Source organism: Sorghum bicolor, chromosome 5 (assembly GCF_000003195.3).
Source record: "Sorghum bicolor cultivar BTx623 chromosome 5, Sorghum_bicolor_NCBIv3, whole genome shotgun sequence".
NCBI classification, from domain to species: domain Eukaryota; kingdom Viridiplantae; phylum Streptophyta; class Magnoliopsida; order Poales; family Poaceae; genus Sorghum; species Sorghum bicolor.
Window position 1 is genome coordinate 15,928,808 of NC_012874.2, and position 12,036 is coordinate 15,940,843.

The following is a 12,036-nucleotide window of genomic DNA, read 5'->3' on the forward strand; positions in this document are numbered from 1 at the left end:
CATACTGATCTGTAGGCGCGTACGCGTACACGTACCCACACGTATGGTATGGAAGAGGCAGCGGCGGTCGCCGTCGCCCCCCTCACGCATGGTCCTCCATCTTGCAATGAGACAAGGCGGCACAGACGAGAGCACGCGCAATCGCATGCGGATGCGGCCGGGCGGCGGGCGGCGGGCGCATGAAGACGACGCGGCGCCAACAACAGGCCACCAGCTCGGCAGCGACGACGAATCAGCGATTAGACTAGTCGACCTGTACTGTACGTCACGCGGATCCAGCCGTGCAGGTCGACTCCAATGGATGGACATCGATAGAAACTGCCTGCTGCATGCATGCATGCTTTTGTAGCTTCTCTGCTAATGGAATATGCCATCGCCGACGGCGACGCGCCAACGCCTGCATGCACTTCCGTACGTCGTCTGCCTCGATGCGCTAACTGAATGTGTTAGGAAGAAAATAGATAAATAAATAAAGAAATAAATGTGTTTTAAGCGTACTTTTTCTACCAGCGAGCAGTGGTTTGCTGTCTTAATAAATCATGGACAATACTTTCGGTTATAAATTTTTAGACAAACGAATATGCTTGCGTTTCTATAGGAGATTTGGAGATGCATTATTCCATTTTGATCAAAGGGAAACCAATTGAATGTTTTCTAGGCCTTGTTTAGTTAGCGAAAATTAATTTTTGGGTGTCAGATCGGATATACCGGTACACATTTGAAGTATTAAACGTAGACTAATCAAAAAACAAATTACATAATTCGTCTAGAAACTTAAACAAAGTACATAGTTCGTATAGAAACTGCAAGAAGATTTTTTTTTAAGCCTAATTAATCTATTATAAGTACAAGTTGATTACTGTAGCACTTACGGCTAATTATAGACCAATTTTGCTTAAAAGATTTGCCTCGTAATTTACAACCAAATCGTGCAATTAGTTTTTTCATCTACATTTAATACTCCATGCATGTGTCGAAAAATTTCCTATCACATTGAATGTTTAGATGCATGCATGGAGCATTAAATATAAATAAAAAATAACTAATTGCACAATTTACTTGTAATTTGGGAGACAGATCTTTTAAGTCTAGTTAGTGCATGGTTGAATAATAATTATACTAAATAAAAACGAAAGTGTTATAGTAGCACAACCCAAAAAGCAAGTGGAACCATTTTGATTTTGAATAAATTACAGAAGATGTCAATATTTCTGATACTAAAAAAAAGGTATTATGTATTAGGAGTTAGGATCTATATTTTCTTGACTATACATAATTTTTTTTTGTAAAAGAAAAGTATTAATATTTTTATATATCTTGTATCAAACTTTTAAAAAAGTTTGACTAGGTACAAATTTAGAGCTTTTGTTTCCCCGGACGCCGGATCCTGACCAATCGCAGCTTCCTGGGCCTTGCCTGTGGTCTTGAAAGGAATTAAACGGCCGTCGTCCTCGTGCGACGAAGACCACCTTTGTTCCCCCGGTGCACCGCACGCGCGCGTCACCCCGACCGCCCAGCGGCATGCATGGATCCCATCCCTTGGTGGCGCACCGCAGCCGCCGGGCTGGCCGCAACAAGACAAAAAGGCCGTCCGACCCCGCCCACCCACGCGCATCACACCCGCGTGCGGCCGCAGATGGAGATGGCGGACCGCGCGGAGACGGCGACAAGTCGACGGCGACGAAGACTTCCCCCTCGCGGACGCCGGCCGGAGCCCCGGAGCCGTCTCCGTCAAGGCGTCAACTGAAGCGCGCGCCCGCGAGAGAATTTTTTAAGTTAAGGTAGCACTTTCGTTTATATTTTGTAATTATTATTATAAATTAAGTCGGTTTAAAAGATTTATCTTGCAACAAATAGTACACTTAGTTATTTTTGTAATCTAAATTTAATATTTCATGTACGTGCGCAAGATTTTATGTGAGGAATCTTAATTTTTTTTAAACTAAACCAGGCCTTAGTTCATGCCAAAATCTAAAAGCTTTTCAAATTTTCTATCACATCAAATTTTACGGTATATGCATAAAGCATTAAATATAGATTAAAGAATAACTAATTACATAGTTTGTATGTAATTTGCGAGACGAATCTTATAAGTGTAGTTAGTCTATAATTGGTCAATAATTATCAAATACAAACAAAAGTGCTATAGTAGTCAAATCCAAATTTTTTCACCAACTAAACAAGGCCTTGTTCCTGAGAAATTTTGCAAACTTTTTTAGATTCTCTGTCACATCGAATCTTACGGCACATGTATAAAGCATTAAATATAGATTAAAAAATAACTAATTGTACAGTTTACCTTTAATTTACCAACCGAATCTTTTAAGTCTAGTTAGTTTATAATTGAACAATATTTATCAAATATAAACGAAAATACTATCATATCTATTTTGTAAAAACTTTTGTAACTAAATAAGACCTTACGCAAAGAAAAATAAGGCTAGCCTTGTTTAGTTGCGATTTTTTTTTGAATTTCGCTACTGTAGCATTTTCGTTTTTATCTGACAAACATTATCCAATCATAGAATAACTAGACTCAAACGATTCATCAAGCGATTTACAGTCAAACTGTGCAATTAGTTTTTGTTATCATCTATATTTAATGCTCGATGCATATGCCATAAGATTCGATGTGACAGAGAATCTTGAAAAGTTTTTGATTTTTGGTGAAGGCCTTGTTTAGTTTCTAAAAATTTTCAAGATTCCTTGTCACATTGAATCTTGCGGCACATGCATGAAACATTAAATATAGATAAAAAAATAACTAATTGTATATTTTATCTATAATTTGCGAGATGAATCTTTTAAACTTAGTTAGTCTATAATTAGACAATAACTATCAATTAAAAATAAAATTACTACAGTAGTAAAATCTAAAAATTTTCGCGAACTAAACAAGGCCTAATAAAACAAGCGAGCGGGCTAGGTCCAACTCCGACGGGCCGGGGCTGGTCCAGTCCAACCAACGTCTCCTCCCGTCGTCAGCCTCTGTTCTGTTGGACCAGTCGTGAGACGACAGCGGTCAATGCATCACGCAAGCAAATGCAAAGCCGCGTGCTTCGCTCGGCTGCCACCCACCTCTGGCGCCCGGCGGCGGCTTCTGGCTGTCCTCGCGTGCCTCGACGCGGACGGATTCCTTCCGAGGCCTTGTTTAGTTCACCGAAAACCAAAAAATTTTTCAAGATTCTCCGTCACATCGAATCTTGTGGTACATGCATGAAATATTAAATATAGACAAAAATAAAAACTAATTACACAGTTTAACTGTAAATCACGAGACGAATCTTTTGATCCTAGTTAGTCTATAATTGTATAATATTTGTCACAAACAAACGAAAGTACTACCGTACCGAAAAGTTTTCACTTTTCGAAACTAAACAAGGCCCGATTCCTCCTATCGATTCCTATGGCACATGTATAGAGCATTAAATATAAATAAAAATAAAAACTAATTATAAAGTTTATCTATAAATCATGAGACGAATCTTTTAAACCTAGTTACTCTATGATTGGACAATATTTGTCAAATAAAAACGAAAATGCTACAGTATCATTTTCCTAAATTTTTTTGAAACTGAACAAGGCCTTAGAGCTGACAAAGGATCATCAAACTCGTCTTTCTATAGGAGCATCTTCAAAAGAGTCTTTGTTCTATAAAAATTACTTTTTATATTTTTCACTCTCCAACAATCTTTTTATTTCTCGTGCGTACTCTAGAGAGTCATTCTCATCTTCTATTTTTTACTAGCGAAAAATCAAGAATAAAAAATAGTTATATTTGCATAACCATTTAGACAAACTGTGAGAGGGTAATTTTTCTCTAAAATATCATTTCGTAGCATTTAGAAAGAATTTAAAGAGTCTCTTATAGTCAGTGTCGGTCCTAAGGGGTGGACACTAGGTGCGACTGTCGAGGGCCCAAGCGGAATGGAAGCCTAAGCCCAAATATATAAGATTCCATACTCTTTAGCTATAGAATTTAGGATTAACGAGAAGGTGCAGCGGCTCATTAGCAAAAATGAGTTTTTGGTCTCTTTCTGTCTAGGAGCCGAGCCGTCAATGTCCACAGCCCTGCACACGACACATAGCAATCGTGACTTCTCCGTTTCGCACTTCGACACTTGGTGAGACAACGAGACATAGGCACACCACCGATCAGATCGCCACATGATCGCACCACCAGTGCCGATCAGTAACGTTCTAACGCACGAGTTCCAGAATTCAGACGATGACATTCTAGACGACAGCGGCGACTAGGCAGCTCACTAGCTGAGGCAAAGCCTTTTGTTCTTCTGCCCTTTTTATAATTTGTGAACGTTGGTTTTAAATTAATTTTTGTCTAAATTGTATAGGTCCTAGGTTTTTTTTCCTTATTTAACTTTTGTCTAGTATTTTGTACTCATATAGTTATATTTTACTTAAAAAATTAGTTTATGAGCCTGTTTCACTTGAACTTATTTGCCGAATGTGCCAGCAATTTAGTAATATTTTTCTCACATAATAAATCAGTGAATAATAGTTTCAGTTATGACTTTTTAGACAAGCGAACAAACCTATAATATAAGATTTTTTTGATCTACAGAGCCCTTAAAATCATAGGACCGACGCTGCTTAGAGTTGCTCTAACGAGCTCATTCAAAACACATGCCTTGTATTCTTAGGGCGTCCCCAATAGCTCATACAAATAGTTGGCTGATCTTGATGCCAAAAACAGTAATAAAAGATCGCATAGCATAGCAGCAGAATTAGGTTATATCTTAGCATTATTTTTAAAAATAGGTCAGTTACAAATAAACTATTTACAATTTTCTTATAAAAGATGTAAGAATTTTTTTTGACTAGCAGCTTTATTATACTTATTTCTTGGAACAAAGGTTTTTTTCTTATGAATTTTGGAGTCTTTGGTTCCTTTTTTTTTATTTTGACAAGGCGTCTTTGGTTTCTTTGGAAAGGATTAATGTGATACCGTTAGGAACAGAGGAACTCTCTGGTTCCCGTTCCTTTAGTAAGTCAACCGGCCATGTGCATTTTATAGGAAATAAACGGATATTTTCCTATAAAATGCACATCTTGTTCCTTGCTCTCTCCTTCCTCTAATCGAAACAACAAAAATCTAGACATTCTTCTCTTTTGGATTTCTACGGGGGTTCCTGTTTTTGACTACATCTTTTTTGTGTGTTTTCATTCCCCACCTCTACGTTCCAAACAAGGCCGGTAATTTGCATAATTTATTATTATTTAATATTTTTTTGCATAGTAGCATATGCTGGGAATTTTAAAGTAAATTTGAGGAAATGTTATAATTATTCTTTATAGCTGTGAATAGGGATGAAAACAGTACAGATATTTTTCGATCGTTTTTTAGACCGAATTCGTTTAGAGAGGTTCAGATCTATCGAATATTCAATATCCGATACCGTATCCGTATCCGAATACTTAAATCGTATATTTATGATGTCGACATCCAATCCTATCTTATCCGACATGATTGACATTATTCGTATTCGAATCCGAATCCTAAACCGACCAGAAATATGAAAACAAATATGATATCAGTGATATCCGTCCGTATCCGATCCGTTTTCATCCCTAGCTGTGACGTAGGTAGTTAATAAGCAAATTTAATTTTTTTACTGATATTATCTATTACAATGACATATAGGAGTAATTTGATGCAAGTACATGGTTACTTTAGATTATGTTTAATGACAAATGTGGACAATTCCATAGAAACATTTTATGCCTAATGGTTATCATTGTCGATGATAATTGTAGCCTAGCTACTATGGTGGGTGTTTTTTTGTCTGAGATTTTTTTAGGATTTTTTCTAGCGCACCTTATAAATAGTAATGACATGTTTCATTATAATTAGTATATGTAGAGACTCCATTAGTGCTTAGTAAGATGGTCCATCCCACCATACCTTCCACACCCATGATTCTACAACCCTAGTTATTCTATAGGAGGGGGATATAAAACAACACCATCCTTCGTTCTGAATTGGAAACCGATGCTACCTACTCCCTATCTGATACCATGTTCAAAAAAGGAACAGCCGTTCATGTGCATGCCCAAAAGGTGATGATGGATGCAGCAGGCATGCAACGCCAGTTATAGCTGACAAAAGGAGCTTAACAACTTCAGATCTGCCAAGTGAATACGTTCTGAAGAAAAGGGAGGAAGATGAGGCAGCACTGCAGGAAAAAAGCTTCCCTTTTGATCCTTTTGACCTCAGCAATGCACATAACGAACCATGTCAACTTCAGAAACTAAAATCTTTCCACGATGTAATGATTGATTCAGATGACTATTACAGATCCAAGCACTCAAACCACCAGAGTAGTAGTAGTAGTTCTCAACAATTTTTATCTTTTTATAACCAAAAAAAATTGCCCAATAATAATACACATGAGCAGGTCCTAACAACAATCCTCACTAGAAAATTGGAATTAAATACGTGAATGGTGATTCTTTTCTTCTCATCAATCTTTGACACTGATCTACTATCATCTATGCACATTGGTAAAAGAATATGGAAAACCTTCCAACGAGGAAAAGCCGAAAGCAAAGATACAAGTATACAACGAATACAGAAGAAAGTGGGGGAGAAAGAAAAAAGAAAGAAAGAATGAATGATCTTTTTCCGTCGTGCTGGTCGTCTCGTCAATCGTTTCACCTGCATGACGGACGGGCCATGTGTTGATCCGCTGCTCTGTCACTGTCGGGTTGTTTGCAAGTCAATCGAAGGTTTTCTCCCTCACCAAGAAATCAAGCCGTTCATCTGATCACGCGGCAGCGGCAGCAGCAGCGGCGGCATCGGACATGTCGGCGGCGATTGCCTTCTGATCCCCCGCTCTGGCTTGATCGCCTTTTTCAACGGGAACACCATGACCCCAGGAACAGACAGGGCCATTTGGTGTCCCCAATCAATGGCGACGCGCGTGCGGCGGCTTGCTGTTGGCAAGCACCCGCACTCGCACCATGGTCCATGGAAGTGGCCGATGACGCAATGCGAATGCCTACGTTTCGTCAACAACGGCTAGTCGGTGTCGGTGAGGTCGAACTGGTCGGTGCCGGAGCGGGAGAGCACGGCGGGGCGGCGGCCGGTGGTGCCGGCGCGGGAGAGCGGCGCCGCCCCGCAGGCGGCGAGCGCGCGCTCCAGGGCGTCCACGACCTCGGTCATGGACGGGCGGTCGCACCCCACGGGGCCCACGCAGCCGGCGGCGAGGTAGCCCACGTAGGCCAGCGCCTCGGCCTCGTCGGGCGTGGGCGCGGGCAGGCGCGGGTCCAGCACGCGCGCGACGTCGTCGGCGAGGATGTGCGGCACCGCGAACTCCACCACGTTCTTGGGCGTCACGCTCTCGGCGTAGCGCTGCACGACTCGGCACCCGGACATGAGCTCCAGGAGCACCACGCCGAAGCTGTACACGTCGCTCTTGTCCGTCAGGTGCTGCAGCCGGTAGTACTCCGGGTCCATGTACCCCACTGTTCCGCCGGTGTAGAGCGGCTCCTGCGGCGCGCCGTCGTCTCCGCCGCCGCCGCAGGCGCCCGCGCCGGGGTCGAGCACGGAGGACAGCCCGAAGTCGGCGATCTTGGCGGTCCACGCGTCGTCCAGCAGGATGTTGGCGGACTTGACGTCGCGGTGGATGATGGGCGGCACGGCGTAGACGTGCATGTACTCGATGCCCCGCGCCGCGCCCAGCGCGATGGTGAGGCGGCCCCGCCACGACGACACGGCCGCCGCCATGGGGCTGCGGCTGTGCAGCTGGTCGTGCAGCGTGCCGTTGGCCATGAACTCGTACACCAGCACGCGCTCGCCGGAGTCGGCGCAGCAGCCTAGCAGGCACACGATGTTCTTGTGGTTGGCGCGCGCCAGCGCCGTGAGCTCCGAGTTGAACGCCGTCTCGCGGTCGCGGCGCCGCGCCGGGCGCGCCGCCGCCGAGCTCGACGCCTTGGCGGACTCCTCGGCGCGCTTGATCGCGACCTCGCGCCCGTCGGGGAGGGTGCCGCGGTACACGGACCCGAAGCTGCCGGTCCCGATGCGGCTGTCGTCGGAGAACCCGTCCGTCGCGGCGTGGAGCATGTCCAGCGTGAAGTGCTCCACCACGCTGCCCGGGCCCCTGCTCCTGCTGGACCCGAGCCTCGGCGGCATCAGCGACTGCAGCGCGCCACCGGAGGCATCCTGTTCGTTCCCGCGGCGGCGCCGGCGGCGCCGGCGACACCACAGGACCAGCGCGAGCTGCAATGCCGCCAAGAACACGAGGAAAGCGGCGCCCGCCGCCGCGATGGCGATCCACATGGTCCTCCTGCTCCTGCCGCCGCCGTTCCCGGGGAGGACCGACGCGTTGGGCCTGGCGACGTTGAGCTCGAACGCGCAGTCGACGCAGACGCAGCGGCCCTCGTCGCAGAGGTTGGCGGAGCCCGGCAAGACGCCGCATTGGCACGAGGACATGGGCACGCAGGGCCCCGGCATGACGCGGCCGAAGACGAGGCGGTTGGTGGCGTTGAACTCGGCGCCGCCCCAGCAGAGGAGGGAGTAGTTGGCCATGAGCACGCCGCAGAAGGCCTTACCGTGCGCGCGCACGTCGAGGAACTGGGCGTGGGCGAGGCCGGGCGGCGGGTGGGCGACGCCGTCGCCGAAGCAGCGGATGGTGAAATTGGTGCGCAGGCCGCAGACGCCGGTCTCCCCCAATGCCAGCGCCGCGTATCCCCCGGTGCCCGCCGCGTCGTCGACCCTCGGCGGGTCGCGGCCCCAGCACGTGAGCGCCCCCGTCGTGGACAGCGCGCACGCGCGGTGGCCGCGCGCGGCCACGACGTCGAAGCTCCCGTCCTCCGGCGCGGCTTTGACGGCCTGTGCCGCCGTGTCGTTGCCGAAGCAGCGGATGGAGGCCGGCGTCCCTTTGAGGATGCCGCAGACGAAGCCGTCCCCGACGGCGGCGTCGACAAAGCGGAGGTCTCTGGAGATGTTGAGGCCGCGCCAGCGCCAGCAGTGGAGCTCCCCGCTGTCGAGCACGCCGCAGACGCGGTACCCGCCGGAGGACAGCGCCCGGAGCGGCGGGCCCATGTAGACCCGCTTGGACCTGCTGCCGTTCCCGTTCCCGGACAGGTCCCACCAGCGCATGTCGACGTCGCCCGCGCGCTCGCCGGACGGACCCACGGCGCAGAGGAAGTCCTCCCCGCCGGCCAGCGCGGCGAACGGGTGCGAGGACGGGTACGTCTCCTGGCGCGCGTGGTCGCCGCCGGCCGCCGTGCAGTTGAGGTCGACCAGCAGCGGCGACGCCGCCGACGGCAGCAGCGCGCACACTATGGTGGTGGCGTCCGCCTTGGCCAGCGCGAACGTGGACAGCGCGGACGCCGCCGCGCCGGACCCCCGCGTCGCGAGCAGCAGGAAGAAGGCGGGCAGCAGGAAGAGGAAGAAGGCGGCATGGAGGTGGAGGTGGAGCCGGCGCGGCGGCGGCATGGGAGTGCGCGGCGGCAGCGTGTGGGGAGGAGGAGGAGGAGGGGGAGCGGCAGGCGGGAGGACATGGTAAGGCAGCAGCCGAGGCGGGCGTGGGGTGGGACAGGTGTGAGCGGCCGCGTCAGGTGGTGGATTTGGCCTTGTTTAGTTCGCAAAAATTTTCAAGATTTCCCGTCACATCGAATCTTTGGTTACATGCATAGAGCATTAAATAAAGATAAAAATAAAAACCAATTACACAGTTTATCTGAAATTTGTGAGATGAATCTTTGGAGCCTAGTTACTCTATGATTGGATAATGTTTGTCAAATAAAAACGAAAGTGCTACGGTAGCCAAAAAATCAAAATTTTGCCAACTAAACAAGGCCAGCGTCGGTAAAAATTAACTAATTGCTGTCTCCTCTCCCGGCAGGTGCAGGTGCAGGGGCTGCTGGAGCAGGACAAGAATGCGCTGTCAGGGGAGCAGTGGCGACGCATGTGGCGAGAGGATCATGGTTGGTTGCTTCCTGTGGATGCGAACCTGGCTGGGAAGGAAAACTACCGACTACCAGAATGATGCAACCTCGTCGGTGTCAGATTACTGTTCCGGGCAGTTAGTTCCCTGGGCACGCCAAGTTTAATTTTAATCCGGTTTTTGTACCTGGCCCTTGTTTAGTTTCTAAAAATTTTTACAAAATTTCATCGAATCTTTACACACATACATAGAGTATTAAATATAGATGAAAATAAAAACTAATTACACAGTTTAGTCGGAATTGACGAGACGAATCTTTTAAGCCTAGTTAGTGGACAATATTTGTTAAATACAAACAAAAGTGCTACAGTGTCTTCCCAACAAATTTTAGAACTAAACAAGGCCCTGCTGACAGTGGCGGGTTACTCACCGGGATTGACTGTAAAAGCGAAGTGACTGATGAGCTGGTTCGCTCATCAGCTCAGGCGGCATGCCGGCTTCACCGGTGATTATCTACCCGCAAGTACATTCCATTATTTTTGTTTTGTTTTGGTTTTTTTTGCTCCAATGCCCATGCCCACTCATTACACTTGATTTATAATAAAGTCGAATAAGTACATTCTCGTCACCCTCTCTTATTCTCAACTTTATCTTTGGATCCACATCTCTGGAAAACAACTTTGCCTGATTTAAGCTGTCCACTTTACCAAATTTTTTTAATGTTCATTATATGGATATATTTTGTTTGTTGTGTGGTTATGTGTTTGGACAGATGCTTGGGTTGGGAACAACTTGAGCGCACCGATGTCAAATGGTGGGTCAATCACAAATCCTAAATAAACTGTCCACAGGACCATTTTGTATCTAAATTGCCAAAAATTATTGAGTTTTGGCTACTAAAATAATTCAGGGTTAAACTGTTAAATTTTTTTCATACGACAAAAGGCATATTAATGTGATTTTTTTAGAAGTAAATGAAAAAAGAACATTTATATAATGTACCATACTACTGACATATAGTGCTAGAAAAGTTATTTTCAATGCTTATACCGTACTTATCATTTGTTATTTTAAAACATTACCAAATACTATATCTTATAAAAAGAAAGCAAGTGAAAGTCTTACTAAGAAAATTACACGGAAAAAATAGGGACACAAACACACTAAAAAGGAGAAAAAACATTAGGTTAGGTGTCCGAAGGCTTGCATCATAATCCCTAGCTCCTCATTGACTAATCCCAACAATTTGTAAAGGTGATCTCGCTATTTCTTGAAAAGTTCTTTGATTTCACTCCTTCCAACAACAACAACAACAACAACAATACTCATGTACATGTCCAATTCATACTTAGAGGCTCATATTTCACTTTTTAGTTCTTTCTCCAAGCTAACGGGTATAGATTTGACGCTATGTCAATTGGTGCTTAACCATTTAGTTATGATGAGTGCCAAAAAATTTGATTTGTCTCCTCGCCCAACATTCGCCATAGTCGAGGCATGGGAAAGAGTTTTGTCCATTTGATTCCATAGCGGAACAGTTCCTACCCACAGTCTTTCTGGATTGACCCACTCATACCAAAACAATCTAAATCTCAAAGGCCTTCCAAATCTTTCCAAGAATCCCTAGCCACTAGGTTCTTTGGTTTTGCTGCTTTTGGCCATTGCATCAGACAGTGGCTCCCATTCACATTAGGTTCCCCTTTCCAATTAATGGAACCCCCTCCTAGCCTTGTCAATCTACTTTATTGCCTATTTGTTGATTGGAAAGAATGTTATGAAGTGCATTGAAATTGAAGATGTCACAAAGTTTACCACAATAATCCACCCAATGCCTGTCCAAGAACTTGGTCTTCCAATTCAGCAATTTCACATCCACTTTATCTATCAATAGCTATACCACCTGAACCATCATCAATGACATAGCATTTAGAGGTAGGCTCAAATATTTGCATGGAAAGGCTTTGACCTCACATGAATTGTCATTCAAGAGAGCAATTAGCTAGAGATGAAGGATCACAAGAAATTGGGTAGAACACACATTTCTAAAGATTGCTTTACTGGACTAGAAGCCTAACCAAAGGCTGTCAAAATCTCTAGTGTTGCACTAAACCCTTGCGTCGTTAGG

At 45.9% G+C, this 12,036-nt stretch overlaps 2 protein-coding genes across 2 annotated transcripts; one reads left to right on the forward strand and one right to left on the reverse strand.

Moving 5' to 3' along the window:
• Nucleotides 1,485–10,153, forward strand: LOC110435793. The gene is made up of 2 exons (XM_021461835.1): nucleotides 1,485–1,781; nucleotides 9,870–10,153. The coding sequence occupies exons 1-2, from the start codon at nucleotides 1,522–1,524 to the stop codon at nucleotides 10,075–10,077; spliced, it is 468 nt and encodes a 155-aa protein (XP_021317510.1). The 5' UTR covers nucleotides 1,485–1,521; the 3' UTR covers nucleotides 10,078–10,153.
• On the reverse strand, nucleotides 6,280–9,581 carry LOC8071604 (serine/threonine-protein kinase-like protein CCR4). The gene has a single exon (XM_002450592.2). The coding sequence runs from the start codon at nucleotides 9,458–9,460 to the stop codon at nucleotides 7,040–7,042; it is 2,421 nt and encodes an 806-aa protein (XP_002450637.1). The 5' UTR covers nucleotides 9,461–9,581; the 3' UTR covers nucleotides 6,280–7,039.